Genomic DNA, 21,221 nt, shown 5'->3' on the forward strand with positions numbered 1-21,221 from the left:
TTATTAATTTTTTTTAATATTCAATGCGTAGTGATTCGCTTAACGACCCTGCTGTTTTTATTCCCTTCAAAGGCACGAGTAACTTTTCTTTGACAGTAGTTTATTTTTTAGTTTTAATTTTTGGCGAGCGATACTATATCCAAATTGTATCTTTAATTTTATCTATATACAAATAAATGGTTCTTAAACTTACTTTACTTAGTGTACCTATGTACATTCATTTTCGTAAAGTTGTAAGTTCTGATGTAAGGGATGTACATGCGAAGTACCGAAGGAATGAATGTAAAGTGATAGACTGGAATTCAGTCGTAGAAATAAGTAAATAACCACTCATTTGTTAAGTGTTATTAGTTCTAATTTTTTCGTCGCGTAACCATTTTACCCAAAAATTGCACTATTTGCTTAAAAAAATTAAATAATCCACGTGGACGGATTTGTAAAAATTGTGGTGGGGGGGGGGGGCCTCCATAATTTTGGAGGGGTCTCTAAATGTTTGGCCTACCTCCCCAAAAATCCTGGCGCCGCTACTTGCATCAAAACAATCTCGCGTTGAAACAGCTAGTGACTCGAAACAGGTGACCAAAACGAGACGCGAGAAAATGACATCTTTTCAGGGCGTAGCCAACTTGTTTGGAAGTAGGTGACACAACCGCAAACGAGAGGATACCACTTGTTAGTTTCGCTTTCCGTTTAGTCGAACTCGCAGAGCGAAGATAAAATTTCATTGGCCAAGAATGTTTTTCATTTTGTTTTTTTAATTTAAAAACCAGTTGCCAGTACGTAGCGCGAAGGAGCTAAAGCTAGAGCGCGCCTAATAAATAGATAGATTAGATACCCGCCCGCGCTATTTCAAAGGCCTACTCATTCTGGCCTCAATTTTTGTACCTTCCATATTTCGAAAAGAGAGTGCAACGAGCGAACGTGTTTCTAGCTACAATTGCGATATTTTAAAACGGTGTTTTCCCCTCCTAATTTTTCGTCTAGAAGAGGATATTACGCATTTTTTGCGTCGAAAACTAAATTTAACTCTTCGTAGCGTCCAACATTCGTAGTGTGTTTTTGTCGCGCGTGTTCGAGAATATTCAAGAGGAGTTTTAATGAAAATCGTGAGTTATTTTTCGATATATTTTAAAATTTAGTGGAAGAATACAAAATTATCGTGCGAAATAATTTTTTTCAATATTCTGGTATTAAATTAATAGGTTACTACTACATTTAATAATTAAATGGATTTTGTAATTTGACGTTTCGGGTCACTCAAACATGATTCCATGCCAAATGAAGTTATGTACAGGTACTTCCTACGTTACGTAAATTCGTTCGTCTCGATATAATGGATTTACACTGTCAATTTTTTAATTATTATAAAAATAATCTAATCTATAGGATTACAGATGTTCAAGGTTTGAAAGTGTAAATAGTCAAGTATCTAATCTTATCGATTCTCTTATCAATCTTAATATCGAAGTATCTAGATTGGTTTTTTTAAATTGTATTTGAACACCGACAATAGAATAAGCTCAGTTCTTTTCAGAACTAAACATTAATGTAAGTAGATTTTAATGGAGCTATTATTGAGTGAGATTTATTAAGGCTCTCCTATTGTGCCTTTCAATAGCATTACGTTTATTTTTATATTTCGATTAATGGCACGACTCTACCATGACTCAATAATAGTGTTCAAGAATCGAATATTATAGAATGACTATACCCATACGCAATTATTGCCGGTTAAAGAAACTACTCGAAAATTCGTCGCGGTTTCAAGTGTACTCAAGGATATTGACCTATATAAAAACTGGAAATTTATTCTTAAAAAGAAACTATATGACCGAAAAAGGGAATCTGCTCTTTCTCAACGCGATGCCATTTCAAAGATTATACATTTCACGATTTAAGTGGCTACTTTACTGTTTTAACAAGTTACCCCTAATTAAAAAAAGAAAGGAATTTAATTTTTTTTTTTTCGGACATTTGCCAAATTGCGCCCACTATAGTTTTATTAAGTATTGTTTGTAATATTTTCTATTATTTTAACCTTGAAATTTAACACGGCAAGTCAAGCGTGTAATTAGTATTAATATTTATCGTAGACCTTTTATTAGATGAAGTTATTTAATTAAACCACGTGACTGGAGGGAAATTAAACTAGTTCTCTAGAGTATACATGTATAATAACGTCATTTCGTGACGCATTTTTCGTGATGCTAGTATTTCCCGTATCAGTGAAAGTAAATTTCCAGGAAACGGATGCAATAGTGTTATAAATCCCAACTAACCAAATTTATAATATATTATGCGCAATTTTTTATCAAGGTCGTTTTAAGGAAGTTCTTCATAGATATTCGGCTGCCTCATGGCAAAACTTAGTAAATGTCAATTTTTAATATTTCGAGTAAGTAATAAACGAGGGGTAAGACAGTCTCAGATAATCTGTACACCGAGTTAGTGCATTTAGCACTGTTAAAGGCAGCACCGTAACCAGGATTTGATTTCAGGGTGGGCACGCAATGGAAACAAATAAAAAAAAAATTGTACATACAACCATACGGTCCAGGGTGTGCACGGCCCGACCGCCCCCCCCCCCCCCCCCTGGTTACGGCCCTACTTAAAGGTACATATTTTCAAGAGTTCAAGAGTTCCATTTAGCACTGTCAAAGGTACGGCAGTGTACACGAGTTCGCAGAGTGTCTTACCCCTCGGTAATAAATTCCGGTACATAGACAAGTGGTACACCGTACTGGAAAATTTCAACCCGCCAAAAACATTCTTGGATGACTTGTAGCTTACTTATAATGTTAACCAAAATAAAGAAACTGGAATTTCTCAAATTTCATAAAATGTCGTTTTCTACGTATTGTCATGGGGATATCCGTGTTATCTAAGTATGAAAGAAAGTTATTTTATTGACACAGTACCGTCTGTTTAACATTTTCATTTTTTAAACGTAAATTCATCTAGTTTGTACCCCTTAAAGCTCCTCCGTGCATTAAAAAATCGAAAACTATAATCAGATAATACTAAGATTTTTATTTAACGTAACTAGCGCCAATCACCCCTAACTTCTGTTAACAGTTGTGGCAGAAACTTTAATTTAGTTAATCCAGCGCAAATATTAAGATTTTAAATTTAAAGTATGGTTTTCGTACTTATTTTACTTTTTATTTTAAATTTCATTTTTGAGATTCTAAGAATGATTTTCGCTAAAATTTTGGAATTTTCAAAATTATTTAAAGATATTTTAATTTTTTTCTTGTAAATTGTACGGGAATATCACGACTTCTTAATTATAGTAATTTACCCGTTTCGCGGTAATTATAACTTTCCTGGAGTGTGTTTTAGAAAGTAGGAAATTTAGAACGGGTTTAAAACTTTAAAGCAGTTTTGTTAAGGCGTGTAAAATGAACTGGGCCGATATTATAAATTAAAGCGAATTAAAAATGTGTAATATTTTAAAACGGAATAAATTTGCGTAATAATTAGATCGCGAAGAGCCAGCGCATGTGATGGGAAATTATATATATTAAATGGTTCTCTGCTATGAGGGCACCATTCCACTAATATACACATCACGTCACCGGCAGATTCTGCAAAACTGTGGGTGTCTTCTTAGCTACGTGGGGGTCACGCCCAAAACACACGCTTTTTTTATTTTATTATATAAAAACAAAACAGGTTTTTATAATACGGTTTTAACCAAAATTTTCATAATTTCAGAAACACAGCGAAGCGTCATTATGACGGATAAGATGGAAAAAACGGATAAATTTCCCAATATCAAACCGTCCAAGTACGAATTCAGGGACGATCCCGATGGAACGGAAGACGAGTTGCCCATCGCCCTGATTCTACCGGGACTGGCCAAAGGAACTCGCATGTTCAAGATCAAATCGCTGAAGAATTTCTATCGTAGGCATTTCTACGTCGATCTAAAGACCATGCAACTCCATTACTATCCTTCCAATAAACGGTACTGGTGCTGCGGTGTCCCCCATGTCGACCTTCAGGAAGTGGTCGAAGTCCGACCTGGATGGAACAGCGATGTTTTCAACCAAATTCAAGCTAGATACAGGTTTGTGGAACATTATTACAGTACATAGGCGAATGCAGCAAAGTGTCTAGGGCCTACGAAAATGTTAGGATAAGTTAGGACCTACAATTACATACAGGAATCCATAACGCTACTTGGAATGAGTATCTCCCCATATCCCCTGTGTTATTTTGTGGCGGAACATTGTGGGAGGGGCTAAACACGCTTATACCGCCTTAAATGACGTCAAATTCAGTGACAAACAAAGGCTTATAAGCTCCGCCTACTATGTTCCGCCACAACGGCGGGAAATCGAAGCCGTTATTCATTCCAAGTAGCGTTATGGATTCCTGTTACATATTATAGGACCTACGAAGGTCTGGAAAGTCGGTAAGTGAGAAATTTTTGCCTAAGGCCTACTGAAGGCTAAAACGGCCCTGGGCGAATGCTACACATACTGGCAAAATTTTTACCCGCCATAAAGTTCCTGGATGAGTTTATACCTATCAATACTACTTACGTTGCCGTAATAAATATCAGTAATCAATGTAAACTTAATTTCTCAAATTTAGTAAATGGGGTTTACTATGTTTTGACTATTTAATTTCTGGGTCTTTTTAATAAATGCAAGTTAAAAGGCACCACCTACGAGCTGCATTATAAATTTATAATTAGAAAGTCCAAAATTAAAACTAACTGAGAATCTAAAACGAACTAAATTTATAGGGTTTAAAAAATAGTTTAAATAAATAAAACTAAAGGAATTTTAAATCTGTACAACTCTTGTCGACCAACTTGTCCAACGCGTAAAATTATCCTATTCTTTTAAAAATATATTTTTAAGCGAGCCTTTTAAAAGAAAATGGCGACAAGATTTTAGCGGGGAAAATGGACACTGAAATGGAAAAGAAAAACAACGTTTTAGAGCGTTAATACGTTTTTATTAGTTAAATGCCAGTTTTATTTATATTTATTAAGGGTTTGATAAGCTTATAAAACGCAAACGCGGTGATATTTGGCATAGCGTGGCGAATATCGCTTTATAATTTCCTGGATAGTGAGACCTAAGCAGTCTACATTCTATAAGCAGTCTCATTCGTGAGTTCATCCAATAATAACAAACGGCATTTCCCGTAGGAAGTTGTCTAGCGCTCATAGTCTGCCGCTGACGCGTTTGGACGAGGGCCAGTGTTTTTCCGTTGTTGTCAATCCCGACTACCGAACCATCAACTTCGTCGCTCCAAATACGAGAACCCGGAATGCCTGGGTGAAAGGACTGGCCCACTTGATTGAAGATTGCCGCTCGGGACACAGGGAGGAGCAATTTGACAGGTCCTATAATATTACCATCACGCTGGCTCAGATTGTCATTACTAAACTTGGTCACCTTCGTTTTCAGATGGTTAATCAAACAATTTCAGAGGGCTGATAGAGATCGAAGTGGTAATCTGTCCTTCCACGAATGCCTGAAGCTGCTACACACGCTCAATGTCAAAATGGAGCGTCAAATGGCCATGAACTTGTTCAAGAGAGCTAACGTCCGCAAGTCCTCAAAGTCGTCCATCGGCTCGAAAGAGGCGCTCGATCCGGACGAATTCGTGGCGTTCTATCATTTGTTGGAAGCTAGGCCGGAACTGGAAACCCTCTTCAAGAAATATTCGATGAAGAATAACGAGCTGATGGGCCCGAACGAGCTGATGAACTTCTTGGCAACCGAACAGAAAATGACTAAGACCAGAGAGGAATGCGTCTCCATTATTGAAGGATACGAAAACGATCCGGGCCATATTGCCGGCTGTCTCACGTTTAGGTAAGCTATGATACGTAACTTTCGTTGTCACAGTAACAAAGTCGACACGATGAATCCTGCACGTTTATACGCGGATATATGAATGTCTTGGAGTTAAGTAATAACATTTGGTATTTTTTTGTAGGGGCTTTAAGGACTTCATGCTGTCGTACGATCAGGACATCTTCAAAGTAAACGAACGAGCCATCAACCAGGATATGAACCGACCAATGAACGAATACTTCATAGCATCATCTCACAACACGTATTTGCGTCATGGGCAGCTAGTCGGTGACAGTACCATGGAAGCTTACGTTCGGGCCCTTAAATTTGGCATTCGATGCATCGAAATTGACATGTGGGACGGACCGGACGACGTGCCCATCGTTTTTCACGGTTACACGGCCACAACCAAGATCTTGCTTCGCGACGTGATTGACGCTCTCAAACTGTACGCTTTTTCAAACTCGGAATTCCCTCTGATCATTTCGTTAGAAAATCATTGTAGCACGGAACAACAGAAAGTCGCCGCTGATTTATTCGTGGAGATTTTAGGAGATCTACTTTACACTGATCCGGTGCCGGCCACCGTTACAAAGTACCCTTCCCCCAAGGATCTTAAAAGGAAAATCATTCTCAAAGCCAAAAAGATGAAGTCCTCCGAAGGAGGTGGTTATGCCCTAGACGGGGACGAAGAAAGCGAGGAAGAAGAGTTATTGGAAGAGGAAGAATCGTTCGAAATGGACACCACGACGGATGAGCCTCGGGAAAGTCTCGTCTGTCTTCCTAGCAGTAAGAGCGTCGACACTACCGATCAAGTTGACATCAAACACCGGATGGTTAGTAAACGAGACAACTTTAAGGACATCCCAGTGTCAAACCCAACCGCGGCGCCACCGAAGCCCAGAGGCTACCAGAAATTGTCGCGACAACTGTCTGATTTAGTCAATTTATGCAAAGCGACCCGATTTCACGATTTCGAAGAGGTCAAAGAGAAATGGAGGTTTTACGAAATGGCTTCGTTTTCGGAAGGCACCGCCAAGTATTACCTGGAAAATAAAACGTCCGACTTTCTGTATTATAATCGCAACCATTTAAGTCGAATCTACCCCAGCGGACTCAGAACTTTTTCTAGTAACTTTATACCGACTGAATTCTGGGCTGCCGGTTGCCAAATAGCCGCCATGAACGTCCAGGCGTTCGACAAGGGATGTCTCTTGGACAAAGCCATGTTTTCGCAGAACGGAGGCTGCGGTTACGTGTTGAAACCCAAGTATCTTCGGGACGGTTCCTACGACCCCGATAACTTGGAGAAATCGGCCAAGAACAAAATGAAACTGATATTGAAGGTCATCAGCGGTCACTGGATACCCAAGCCGGGGCAAGCGGAAGAAGGAGAGATTATTGACCCTTATGTCACGGTTAAAGTTTACGGTCATCCCGAAGACGGCCAGAAGAAGCAGACAAACCACGTCCGCGATAACGGTTTCAACCCTCTTTGGAACGAAACGCTAGTGTTCGATATAAAATTTCCAGACGTGGCTATTTTAGTTTTTACCGTCAAGGACAACAATTTCTTGGGTACCAATCGGAAGGTTGCTACTTTCGCGCTTCCGGTCAACTGCATTCAGGAAGGTTACAGGCATGTTCACTTGTGGGACGAACATTTTATCCCTTTGGTTCCTTCAGCATTATTCGTTCACGTAACGAAGCTATCTGGGACCAGTTAAGCCTTAACAGTTATACATCTTATTTGTCGCCAACCAAAAATCATAAATTTTAATTGAAATTTTTTAAAATTTAAAAATATGATCAATCACATTGTTTTATATTGCAAGTCAAATTTAACAACCAACACATGGTTTACTAACGATATATTTGGCCAAAATTTTTAATATTTTAAAATTATTTAGTATCAATAAAATATTGAAGGTAAATTTAGCTATTTTAATCCCGTACGTGTATTTTCAAATTAAAACTAAACCTAGTAGACAAGTTAAGTCTATACACGATAAAACATCTACACTCTATTATAAATTATATTAATCAAAGCATGTACAAACTGTATATAAAAATGATATATTATTGACGTCTAACACCTAGAAATCAATTTTATAATTATTTAAAATCGAAATAAATTTGTATTTTCAAAGATTGTTTGTTGAATGAAAGAAATTTTGGTAAAATTCGCGATAGAGCTTCAGTTTAATAAAATATAGTTTGTCTCGCATGTTTGTTCAAATTAAAAATCGCAGTACCTACTACCATAAGTTAATGATACCTCTAAGTAGACAAATGGCTATGCTGCCTATGGCGGATATGCTTGTCCAAATCAACCTATGTCTCTCCGTACTGCGTATCAAAGTAGCCTTAACATACACTTGGAACTGCCAAAGCTGACGTTTCTTTAATCTCGTTTGGTGCAAGGCTAGCTTGAACTTCCCCAAAAGAGATAAATTTCGGTATTCCCTTAGAAAATTCGTTCCCCCCGCAGAGGCAAAAGAACGTTTTTTTGCTATTGGTTTATTTCTCTCAGCCCAATATAGTTTCATTCTCGACCGCACAGCGGCGCTGGGTCCGAGATATTTTTTAAATCTTTCATTTTCGCGGGAATCGGAGAGACAAGATTTGACATCACTTTTTCTGGACAAAGATTCCACCTTGAAAGGGCTTATTTGTCTACTTAGAGGTATCATTAACTTATGCTACTACCCTGGGGCGCTTCAAAATTTAAAAAATTCTTCCCTTGATAGTGAGAATTCTCACTTCTCAAAATTTTGACGTACCTTCTCACAGGAAGTGACGTCATCTCTTTTCACGAGTTCTCTTGAGAAGAGTGAGAATTCTCACTTCTCAAAATTTTGACGTACCTTCTCACAGGAAGTGACGTCATCTCTTTTCACGAGTTCTCTTGAGAAGAGTGAGAATTCTCACTTCTCAAAATTTTGACGTACCTTCTCACAGGAAGTGACGTCATCTCTTTTCACGAGTTCTCTTGAGAAGAGTGAGAATTCTCACGTCTCAAAATTTTGACGTACCTTCTCACAGGAAGTGACGTCATCTCTTTTCACGAGTTCTCTTGAGAAGAGTGAGAATTCTCACTTCTCAAAATTTTGACGTACCTTCTCACAGGAAGTGACGTCATCTCTTTTCACGAGTTCTCTTGAGAAGAGTGAGAATTCTCACTTCTCAAAATTTTGACGTACCTTCTCACAGGAAGTGACGTCATCTCTTTTCACGAGTTCTCTTGAGAAGAGTGAGAATTCTCACTTCTCAAAATTTTGACGTACCTTCTCACAGGAAGTGACGTCATCTCTTTTCACGAGTTCTCTTGAGAATAGTGAGAATTCTCACTTCTCAAAATTTTGACGTACCTTCTCACAGGAAGTGACGTCATCTCTTTTCACGAGTTCTCTTGAGAAGAGTGAGAATTCTCACTTCTCAAAATTTTGACGTACCTTCTCACAGGAAGTGACGTCATCTCTTTTCACGAGTTCTCTTGAGAAGAGTGAGAATTCTCACGTCTCAAAATTTTGACGTACCTTCTCACAGGAAGTGACGTCATCTCTTTTCACGAGTTCTCTTGAGAAGAGTGAGAATTCTCACTTCTCAAAATTTTGACGTACCTTCTCACAGGAAGTGACGTCATCTCTTTTCACGAGTTCTCTTGAGAAGAGTGAGAATTCTCACTTCTCAAAATTTTGACGTACCTTCTCACAGGAAGTGACGTCATCTCTTTTCACGAGTTCTCTTGAGAAGAGTGAGAATTCTCACTTCTCAAAATTTTGACGTACCTTCTCACAGGAAGTGACGTCATCTCTTTTCACGAGTTCTCTTGAGAATAGTGAGAATTCTCACTTCTCAAAATTTTGACGTACCTTCTCACAGGAAGTGACGTCATCTCTTTTCACGAGTTCTCTTGAGAAGAGTGAGAATTCTCACTTCTCAAAATTTTGACGTACCTTCTCACAGGAAGTGACGTCATCTCTTTTCACGAGTTCTCTTGAGAAGAGTGAGAATTCTCACTTCTCAAAATTTTGACGTACCTTCTCACAGGAAGTGACGTCATCTCTTTTCACGAGTTCTCTTGAGAATAGTGAGAATTCTCACTTCTCAAAATTTTGACGTACCTTCTCACAGGAAGTGACGTCATCTCTTTTCACGAGTTCTCTTGAGAATAGTGAGAATTCTCACTTCTCAAAATTTTGACGTACCTTCTCACAGGAAGTGACGTCATCTCTTTTCACGAGTTCTCTTGAGAAGAGTGAGAATTCTCACTTCTCAAAATTTTGACGTACCTTCTCACAGGAAGTGACGTCATCTCTTTTCACGAGTTCTCTTGAGAATAGTGAGAATTCTCACTTCTCAAAATTTTGACGTACCTTCTCACAGGAAGTGACGTCATCTCTTTTCACGAGTTCTCTTGAGAAGAGTGAGAATTCTCACTTCTCAAAATTTTGACGTACCTTCTCACAGGAAGTGACGTCATCTCTTTTCACGAGTTCTCTTGAGAATAGTGAGAATTCTCACTTCTCAAAATTTTGACGTACCTTCTCACAGGAAGTGACGTCATCTCTTTTCACGAGTTCTCTTGAGAAGAGTGAGAATTCTCACTTCTCAAAATTTTGACGTACCTTCTCACAGGAAGTGACGTCATCTCTTTTCACGAGTTCTCTTGAGAAGAGTGAGAATTCTCACTTCTCAAAATTTTGACGTACCTTCTCACAGGAAGTGACGTCATCTCTTTTCACGAGTTCTCTTGAGAAGAGTGAGAATTCTCACTTCTCAAAATTTTGACGTACCTTCTCACAGGAAGTGACGTCATCTCTTTTCACGAGTTCTCTTGAGAAGAGTGAGAATTCTCACTTCTCAAAATTTTGACGTACCTTCTCACAGGAAGTGACGTCATCTCTTTTCACGAGTTCTCTTGAGAAGAGTGAGAATTCTCACTTCTCAAAATTTTGACGTACCTTCTCACAGGAAGTGACGTCATCTCTTTTCACGAGTTCTCTTGAGAATAGTGAGAATTCTCACTTCTCAAAATTTTGACGTACCTTCTCACAGGAAGTGACGTCATCTCTTTTCACGAGTTCTCTTGAGAAGAGTGAGAATTCTCACTTCTCAAAATTTTGACGTACCTTCTCACAGGAAGTGACGTCATCTCTTTTCACGAGTTCTCTTGAGAAGAGTGAGAATTCTCACTTCTCAAAATTTTGACGTACCTTCTCACAGGAAGTGACGTCATCTCTTTTCACGAGTTCTCTTGAGAAGAGTGAGAATTCTCACTTCTCAAAATTTTGACGTACCTTCTCACAGGAAGTGACGTCATCTCTTTTCACGAGTTCTCTTGAGAAGAGTGAGAATTCTCACTTCTCAAAATTTTGACGTACCTTCTCACAGGAAGTGACGTCATCTCTTTTCACGAGTTCTCTTGAGAAGAGTGAGAATTCTCACTTCTCAAAATTTTGACGTACCTTCTCACAGGAAGTGACGTCATCTCTTTTCACGAGTTCTCTTGAGAAGAGTGAGAATTCTCACTTCTCAAAATTTTGACGTACCTTCTCATAGGAAGTGACGTCATCTCTTTTCACGAGTTCTCTTGAGAAGAGTGAGAATTCTCACTTCTCAAAATTTTGACGTACCTTCTCACAGGAAGTGACGTCATCTCTTTTCACGAGTTCTCTTGAGAAGAGTGAGAATTCTCACTTCTCAAAATTTTGACGTACCTTCTCACAGGAAGTGACGTCATCTCTTTTCACGAGTTCTCTTGAGAAGAGTGAGAATTCTCACTTCTCAAAATTTTGACGTACCTTCTCACAGGAAGTGACGTCATCTCTTTTCACGAGTTCTCTTGAGAAGAGTGAGAATTCTCACTTCTCAAAATTTTGACGTACCTTCTCACAGGAAGTGACGTCATCTCTTTTCACGAGTTCTCTTGAGAAGAGTGAGAATTCTCACTTCTCAAAATTTTGACGTACCTTCTCACAGGAAGTGACGTCATCTCTTTTCACGAGTTCTCTTGAGAAGAGTGAGAATTCTCACTTCTCAAAATTTTGACGTACCTTCTCACAGGAGGTGACGGGAATTTTCGACAATTTTAGTTAGACGATTCTGGACAGTAGGTAAGGTTCATAGATAGAGAACACGCATATAAAGGTCTAGGTAAATTATTTCATAGGGAGTGAATACGGAGGTGACAACTAGCAGAAAAGCGTAATTTTAATGTAGAACCCTATACTTTACCTCCTTGCCTAGGGAACGACAAAGTTTTAACCTTCTAGAGTCAAGGCAATGTGCAAACTGTTGTAGTTTAGTTCCTTTAAATCCCAGTATTTAAGAAAAAGCAATAAATTAATTTAAATGGTTTTGATATAAATTATTGTTGGATATCAATGGAAATCAGAGAGCCATCTTTCGTGAATCAGAAGCAGAGATCCTATATAGCTCCGCTAAGGGAGATATGAAACACTATAACACATTTTCTCTACAAACCTTGCACTGGAGCAATGGTAAAATCACGTACAGTTACTACCCATTTTTCCCTTTGCTACGCCAGCGCCTCAGTGGCAGGAAATAAAAACATTTATTTCCAAAAATGTTCCTCCATTCCACTACATGGCGCCACGATACTATTGTAGAGCCTCCCGAAAAACTTGCATATCTCCCTTATTGTAGCTATATAGGATCTCTGATCAGAAGCAAAGAAACTAGTCGTTAAAATGTACCACCATCATCAAGTGGCGTGCACGGGCCTTTATAATAATGTAGGCAACTATCTCGAGCTAAATTTTCTAAAATATCTCCCATTATCTCTTTTGGAATCAACCACGTGGCATTAATATTTTCGATTAAAGTTCGTCTGGTCTTCAAAACACGTCTGATCATCCGGTGAATGTAGTCTTTAAAGCTAAATTGGTAGACTTTTTGTTTATTATCCGCCAAATTAGTTAAAGCGAGTTTCATTTTATTATAGCGTTTACCCTTGAGACCGTTAACTGTTTTCCGGTTATAAGGCCTACAGGAGTAAGAAAACGGGCGTGTAGTTCATCAGTGAATGTCAAGCAGCTGAGCCCCGTCCCCAAAGAGAGGCTCGAATGCCCGTGGCGCCATCTCAACGCGATGGAAACAGCTTAGGTAAAATGCAGATATAGTAAACCCTAGGAATATGAATGACCCGTATCCTCCTAGGCAAACCCACCTGGGGCTCGAGTAGTTGAATTTCGGGCTACACAACTGACGAAAAGGTATTTGTAGTATTATTACATCGAGTTCGTAATGCCAGAAGGTTATAATATATATCATGAAGAAAAGTATTACGTTTCCTATATTACACGCGAAATTCTATTTCTATTTTATTTGAAAACTATGGTCAACGCATAGAGTAATTTTTGAATTTTTCCAGGTTTGGCGATGTAATACACGCGGTACATTTGAAGGCGTGATGCGGCGTATGCTTCCGCGATTAGGCCGGAAAGTAGCTCACATTGAAACCTGCTTCATTATTTTTACAAGACAGAATAAATTTCATTTGCTGCACAATTTCATTTTGTACTTAATAATCACTAACATTAGGGGATTAATGTAAGTTTGTTCCTTCTATAGAGTTTAAGACATTTTGTCCTAGAATAAATAGTTTTTTTATTATACAATTCCAGAAACTCGCGAAAGTGTTGGTTGATCCATTATATTTTATTGAAGCCCAAAATATTTTAGGCAAATATAATATTGCAAGAAGAAGGACCCCCTTCTGTATAAACACGCTATTCTTAACTAAATACTCTTAATTCAATTTTACGATCCTCGTTTAAACAAGAATACGCCAGAAAAGAGCTCCTTAAAGTCAGCTCGCGCGTCGGGCCTCGTAGACTTTCGTGTTTACTCGGATTCTCGCTAGATGGCTCCAGCGTTTCGGCGAAAGAAATTCTCAAGATAAGTTTGACGCCTTTTCCCCCATTCCTTTCAATTTCTTCGTTCAAATAGAAGAGAAGGAGACCTTCTTCTAATTTACTTAATTGGTAATTATATTAAGTCTAACAAGCGCTTGAGTTTAATTTCGTAAAGGGAAGCGCTGTAAAAATAGGGCTTTCGCTTCGAAAGACAGAAAAAGATTGGCAATAATGACGCCCCAAAGCAAATGGAACGGTATTAAAAAAAGGAAATCTAAGCCTAATTAGCATATAGCTTCTAATTTTTTACGTAACAAGTAATGTCGACGAATATTACTTATTAATAATAACGGAAAATATCGACCTTTTTTAAGACGTAAATAAAGAAATTAATATAATTATTACGATTGTGATATTTGTACAATTGTCACGATTAATTTTAAATGTGTAGAGAGTTCAAAAAGTGAAATTTCAATTAAAAGGTTAAGAGGTGTCAACAATGGCATATTTCTTCCTGGCCTTGCCCGCCCAAGTGGTATTTTTTAGTAATTATTTACAAATTACTTGCTGATTTGCGACCGAAACGAGTCTAGATGGCGCTCCGCTCGTACGAAGACCAAACCAGTGGAAAATTATAATTTTATAACTTCTATTTCATCATGAACCAAGAATATAAGGGGACTTACTGTTCCCGATATTTTGGTACGGTAGGCGTGGCGTAAATCGGAAGGCTTACTGACGTACATCAACCGCTTTGAAGCGCCCCAAGAATAAACGCTTAAAAAAACATGTTCAGTGATTGGCCTAGAAGTAGTAATACAGAGAGCCTGGACATTCTTGCAAAAGCGTTATATTTGAAAGCGCGCGCTGCTTAATATTTCAATATTGAAGGGCTCCTTCAATTTCGCCCGCGCCTCCTGAAAGAAAAAAATGCGTGCGCGCTTATCAACTTTAGCTTTACGAATAAAACTAAACACGTGACTATTTTATTCAGTGACTGGCGCATGCGCGTAAGGGGAGGAAAGAAAAGAGAGCGGCATTTATTGAAACGCCTATTCTGCTCAACTGTCACTTCCGAGGGGCTCAGTCGGGGCTTAGGCGACAGTACGTGCGAGAAAGTTAGGTTAGGCTTAGTTCATTAAATTTTTAAGTTTAGAAATGAAATGGATTCTAGTAAATTTGATTAAAAAACTCAGCCATATGTGGCTTGCTGGTTATTTTTACTTAACACAATAGATAATTACCATTACTTAAACTTTAAAAGAACCAGTTCCAAAATCCATTTCAAAATAAAAAGGTCTAAAACTTACTAAGCCTAATCATTTAACCAACCACAACGGCGCCATTTTGTCAAAATTGAACGTGAACTCTCCAGCTTCTCTACAAAAGTCTATGTTGGAAATCGACTTGAGCGACGCCAAGCTTGTCCACATTGAACTAAAATTAACAGTGATTTTACTATTCCCAGTATTTACGCGTCCTTTTTTTAGCCTGAACAGTGAGTCCCTTTAGATTCTTGGTTCATGATATAATTCATAATAGCCCTCTAATACGCGTAAATCCTTAATCTACTAATACGCAACCTGTCCCTTCTAAATCCGTATGTTCAACTTGAGAAAATATCTAAAAAGGTTGCAAATTTTTGGCAAGTGATTATTCACTACAGTTGCACTCTTCTTCCTTTAAAAAAAAGATGCGGAAGAGGAAAGAGATGTAGCATAGGAAATGCATTCGGAGGATTTAGACGGAAAATAATTGCTCCGCGCGCAAATCAGGATTCCCATCCATCCGGAGCTCAGCGCACCGGAAAAAAATAATTACAGGCCGGATTTTCGATGTTTCAATTCCGATAATTAATTGATTTCCTGGCTCTTGCCACGCCGTTGCGTAGGATACCAACACACTGTGCAGGGTATATGTAGAATGGGAAGAGAAGGCGGAACTCGCTCCTGGAAAAGAATATACTAAAAATAAAACCGCCTCTCTTTCTCTCAATAATTCCATTCCCAGAGAATGGGAGTCAGGGAGGGGTATGAAATCTCATTCGAGGACTCATCCTAGCTCGGATGGCACACGCGGCAGCTTCCTATACCACCCTGCATCGCCGCCAATGTATAATATCCACTATACCTCCAGCCAATTAAGGAGGGGTCCGGTAGATGGCGCGAAGTAAAGATTCGCCCCGGAAATAACGTAGTCCGGGATTAGAAAGCTGGCTGCAATCGACCCCGCGCCGATATTAATGACGAGAGAGCCTCAATTCATCATCCCACTCTCTCTCGGAGTCTCTGTATAATAGCGAACCAAGAGAGAGAGAGCGAACACCCAAAATTCACTCCGATCTCCTTCGCGGAAAAAGGGTTGAGAGATGGATGGCGCCACAATCGAGTGATTGGGTGCCTGCCGCGTAACGAAAGACCCCAGCACCCCACGCTCCCTCCTTCGATTTAGGAATATAAATACTTCGCCCACTTCCTACGGCGTCGATATACCTACATTAGCGGCCAAGCGGAGAAACCCAAGTGGCTTTCCACACAGGGCGCGCGCCAGACATTCTATGGAGAAAATAACGTCGGCGACACGGGTCGTAGGTCTCTTGGCGCAGGTGATCCGCCGAATTAGACGTAATTACGAACCCTTCCGCGAACAAAGAGAAGTAAAACGATACCCGCTAGCCGAAAATGTCCGCAACTAACGAGATACTCTTGCAGACATTCCAAAACTTGTTCAATTATTTCGAGTATTTTGGACTGAGAAATAATGAAGTTAAATCAAGAATGGAATTAAAATTTGTCAAAATGTATGTCCTTCCATATGTGGGGTGGCGGAGTGGTTAGCACTTTCACCTCGCCGCAAGAGGAGCCGGGTTCGATCCCAGCTTGTGGCACTGGGTGGAAACCTGGGAACAACTCCTTCCGCGTAGAGTTTGCAAGTTCTCTCCTCACTAGCTTAAGGGGTTTTCCCCCGAGCTCTTCGGTTTCCCCTTCCATAAATACTTGTTGAGGTTAACGGTAGTTAGTTAGTGTAGGGAGCTGTTGGCTCGCGTGGCACGAAGGGCTGCCCCCCCCCTCCCGGCCAACTGAGTTAATGGCTTTAAAAGTATTAGCCTAGCTGAGTATTATTTTTTTTTGGTTATTTCTTAAAAAATTTGGGGAATACTACTAGTAATAAAGTTAATTAAGTTCTGATTGGTGAGAAATTAACTAGTTCAAAGGTTAATCGAAATATACTAGACACCTGTAATTGGTAGACGCCATTACCGGGGAAATTGTTTACTATTTGCTTAAATAACATCGGTGACGTCAGTAACGTCACCAGAAGTCTGGTCGCAAACACTCTATTGATCCAGAAACAATTTCCTAAACAATATGTTGACCACAATTCCAATTTATTGGCCTAGATTAAATATTTTTGGCCCATGTCAGAAATTATATAAAATTAATTATTTTATAGTAATAAAATAGTAATAGTATCCTAATATTTAAATATAAATTATATATTAATTTTAAATGTGAAGATTCCATAGATGGCGCATCGAAACTAAAGTTCCACTAGCGGTCGTTATGACGGATGGGTTGCAATTCGTTGATCGGTGCGTTGACCTCTGAATAAATAGATCCTGATCGGATTCGAACTAATCGAGTCGGTAAACGCCAATTCTGAGTCAAATGCCTGTTTCGTATGCTCTCACGCCTGTCATTACCACTTTTCCAAAAAAAATTGATTGTTGTTTAGTTTGGAATACAATAAAGAATCTATATAATTTTACCTCTGATCAATAAAGTCTCTAAAAATGTTCGCCTGGAAAATAAAACCTGTTGATAAATATTTGTGTATAAATATATCTTTGGATCACGAGTGACATAAATAAAATAGAAAAAACACCCGACACCACTTTTATCCCTTCGAGTCCGAGATAACCACGATCTGGCTTGGAAAAAACGCTCATAAATTTAAATTATATACTTTTGTCCCATTGCAGTAGCGTAGCCAGGGGGTGGTTTTCGTGCAAACCCCCCGATTACTCTGAAACTTTATCTAGTTGCCACGAGCCCATTGTAACACGCTTTTGGCATATCACTAAAACTAATATTTGTATTTAGTCTTGGAATATTTGATAAGGTATCTTCAAAAATATACAGAGTAAATTATGGGTCTATATTCCCAGAAATTCAAGTTTCCATTTTACCATCTTCAAATTGGCCAGAAAATAAAATATTCCTCAAACTTTAAACTTTCATTTTATATCAAAGGAATATCCTAATTGTATTACACGCATACGTATTTCCCAGTTTAAATAATTCTTTATTTTATAGCATAAGTAACATATTAACCGTAAGTATGACACTTCGTATTGTTTTAATACAAATTTTCTGACCGAACATTTTTCCGACACTAACACTCTTTCCCGGCTCTGGCTTGGACTCGCAACCGAACTGGTTGTAACATGATGGTATTCTTTTAAACCATGAATATGAAACTGCATTTGGTTGTCTACCCATAGTTGCTAGGATGGGAGGAGCTTTGTTTTGACAGGAACATTTTGAAACTATTCAAGTTTTCGTTGCCAAATCGTAGCTTCAAAATAAATTTTTTAAATATTAATATATCTCTTTTTGATTTTAATATATGTCTTTTTGATTTTAATATATATCTTTTTTATTTTAATATATATCTTTTTGATTTTAATAAATATCTTTTTTATTTTAATATATATCTTTTTAATTTTAATATATATCTTTTTGATTTTAATATATATCTTTTTGATTTTATTTTTTTAATATATATCTTTTTAATTTTAATATATTTCTTTTTGATTTTAATATACATTTTTTGATGTATAAATAAAAAGCTAAATTATTAGTAGCAAATACCTTATTTATGATTTATGGACAGATTTGGTAATACTACAGGTATTTTTCTAAGATTTGCAAATAATTTCCTTCAGACGCACAGTCCTGGAAATATTTTGTGGATCGAATCAACCACAAACGCCTCTCACCTGATTGCTTTTGCAACATTCATAGTAAAGCCAACCATATATTTATTTATATTTAGAGAGAATAACAATATTGGGAACACCCTCGTGCATCGTGCTCGAATTTTCAACCGGCACGAGAGGGGGGAAGGAAATACGTCACCAACTTGTAGTTCTATCGTGTCGGAATACGTCAGTTTAAGGCAACCAATGAAATATCGAGCTGATTTGATTTTCTTCAACGGGGAAGGAGATTGGAAGCGACCAAAGACTATGTAAGCTATCGCTACATAGACTGGAGACTCTATGCTCTAAAAAGGTTGACAATTTTACACCTAGCGCCACGTAGTATCCGTGGATGGAAATAAAATAACGTAACTGTTCTGCCATCTATCTTCTCTTTGGAGAACAAAAAAAGGGCTGTAAAAATATTGAATTTGAATTAATTTTTTTCTAACTCCTATATGCCTAAAAATTATATTCTTATACTATTAAGTGATACTAAGACATTTATATAGTCTTTGGAAGCGACTCTTAAAACCGTCTGTTTATTCTTCCAGATTGAGGAACATCGTCTGCGTTCACTAATTCTATAAAAGCTCAGCGCTGAGCTCAACGGTCAGCGGTTTTTTACTGAATGGTTTTTGACTTGCGGTTTTGACGTCACGTTGCCCGTCCGTTGAGCAACGAAGTCATCGGCTGTCGAGCAGGTTTTTCCGTTGCTCAACGTTCACGTGACGTCGCAGCACGGAGTTAAGGGCTACGTTCAGCAGCAGTCAACGGGAAAAAAACCGGATGGATTTGATATTTTCCAGCGATGAGCTTTTTCGTCATAATGACGTCGTAAGTTGCTGAACGCTTTTATTCAGTCATCGGTGTTTTTTAAAATGCCGTAGCTTTTATAGTAGTTTTACGTCAGAAATGACGTCAGTCATCGGAAAAACCGACTCTTCCAGCCGATGACTTCGGTGAGTAACCGATGACTATCGTGATGTCAAAACCGGAACGCGACAAAGCGTACAGTAGGAAACCGATGTCACCGATTAGTAATCGGTGAGTCCGATGAGCTCTGCTGAACGTACCCAAGGCTGGTTTTTACTTGGACAGAAAAGCGAGGACGCAAAAATATTGTATTAGGCCTAACGGGGATTTTTTACGTCGAAGCTAACCGTCGTGGCGTTTTTGGTCCAGTGAAAACTAGGCCTAAGGCTAGCTGCAGACGCCGCAACAGACGATATTTAAAAAAAATTACAGCAACCGTAAAAGCGTTCAACAAGATCCTACGTCGTTGAGAGTTAGTGAACGCAGCCATAGTAATTCTAAATTTAAAGAAATCCATTCTTGATATAGCTGTAGAGTAAAATCTTCCTCGGAAGAGAAGACGGAGGAGCTCATCCATTTTTAAGAGAGCAAATGAAAAGCTTCCACTTCAATGTTGTCAGTCGTCGGGAATCAATAGCGTTCCACTTAATCTAAAATAATATATCGGGAACTAGGAATCAGGTCCAGGGCGAGTTCCCTTTTAAAGGTTATAAACAGGACGAAAGCATTATCGGGTGGGGAGGGACAGGGCTACAGATCCAAACCATCAAAGATTGTTAGGCTAATCCATTCTGGAAAGACCATTAGAAGAAGAGTTCGGAGGGAGAGCTCTCTTCGATTTTAAGCCCCTTGATGGATCTGGCTGGCATCCTCAGGTTCGATTCGAAATACCTCAGTCGTTAGTCGCCGGATCGGCAGGCTGGCAGGGAATGGAACGTAACACTTCTATTGCCAAGTCCCGGGGTTTGCCAAAACGCGATTAAAACGATTTGTTTCGAATAGAGTCGTTTCCCTTGTCTTTTTATTAAGTTAACCCTTTTATATTTCGATATATCATCCCTCCAATCGACGGTTCCACGAAATTATTTTTTGATTTTTTTTTGAAGGAAAAAAAGTAGGTTTTTTGTGAGGGGTGGATCACTCTGTTACAGCTAGGAGCAACAAACGCATAGTGCTCGGATTTCGATTAATTTTTATCCATGAATAAAATAAGCTCGGTGATTTTTAAATAATATTTATTTAAATAACCAATAGTTGAATAAAAATTTAAAAATGTTTAAATAATCGAAAGTGAATAAGCCTATTATTTAAATAAAACAAACAATTATTTAAATAAATACCACTTTGATTCAAATAAATGCTTGGTTGCGTAAAAAACATAATTAAATAAGTTAAAATGATATTCTTTTTACCAACGTTTTTTAAATAAATCGGAAAATTTGTGGATAATGAATAAATAATTCCGAGCACTACAAGGAGAACGCAGCTAGCCTTTAAAAACGCTAACGCAGTGCTGTGTACAAATTTCATTGGACGAGCCTTACGGTGATTGTTTTACGGGCGGGGGGGGGGGGAATACAATTTCCGAATTTCCCCCTTCCGACGGCAGCAAGCGCTAACTCGTCTAACCAATGAAAATTGTACGCAAGAAAATGCACGACTTTTGACGGGTTGCGTTCTCCTTGTGTGTGGTGCCGTGTTTGTTGCTCCTAGGTT

At 38.5% G+C, this 21,221-nt stretch overlaps 1 protein-coding gene across 2 annotated transcripts; it reads left to right on the top strand.

Moving 5' to 3' along the window:
* The first annotated feature begins 563 nt into the window (after window positions 1–563).
* On the top strand, window positions 564–7,974 carry LOC149940785 (1-phosphatidylinositol 4,5-bisphosphate phosphodiesterase delta-4-like). 2 transcript variants are annotated; one of them, XM_090177804.1, is made up of 5 exons: window positions 564–1,106; window positions 3,718–4,072; window positions 5,168–5,362; window positions 5,430–5,840; window positions 5,965–7,974. In XM_090177804.1, the coding sequence occupies exons 2-5, from the start codon at window positions 3,738–3,740 to the stop codon at window positions 7,547–7,549; spliced, it is 2,526 nt and encodes an 841-aa protein (XP_090033930.1). In that variant the 5' UTR covers window positions 564–1,106; window positions 3,718–3,737; the 3' UTR covers window positions 7,550–7,974. The 2 variants fall into 2 exon arrangements, with proteins under 2 accessions (XP_090033930.1, XP_090033931.1); XM_090177805.1 differs by lacking the exon at window positions 564–1,106 and adding an exon at window positions 1,435–1,548.
* Window positions 7,975–21,221: the final 13,247 nt, after the last annotated feature.

This window comes from Leiobunum rupestre, chromosome 6 (genome assembly GCF_980474605.1).
Source record: "Leiobunum rupestre chromosome 6, qqLeiRupe1.1.hap1, whole genome shotgun sequence".
In the NCBI taxonomy this organism is placed as follows: domain Eukaryota; kingdom Metazoa; phylum Arthropoda; class Arachnida; order Opiliones; family Sclerosomatidae; genus Leiobunum; species Leiobunum rupestre.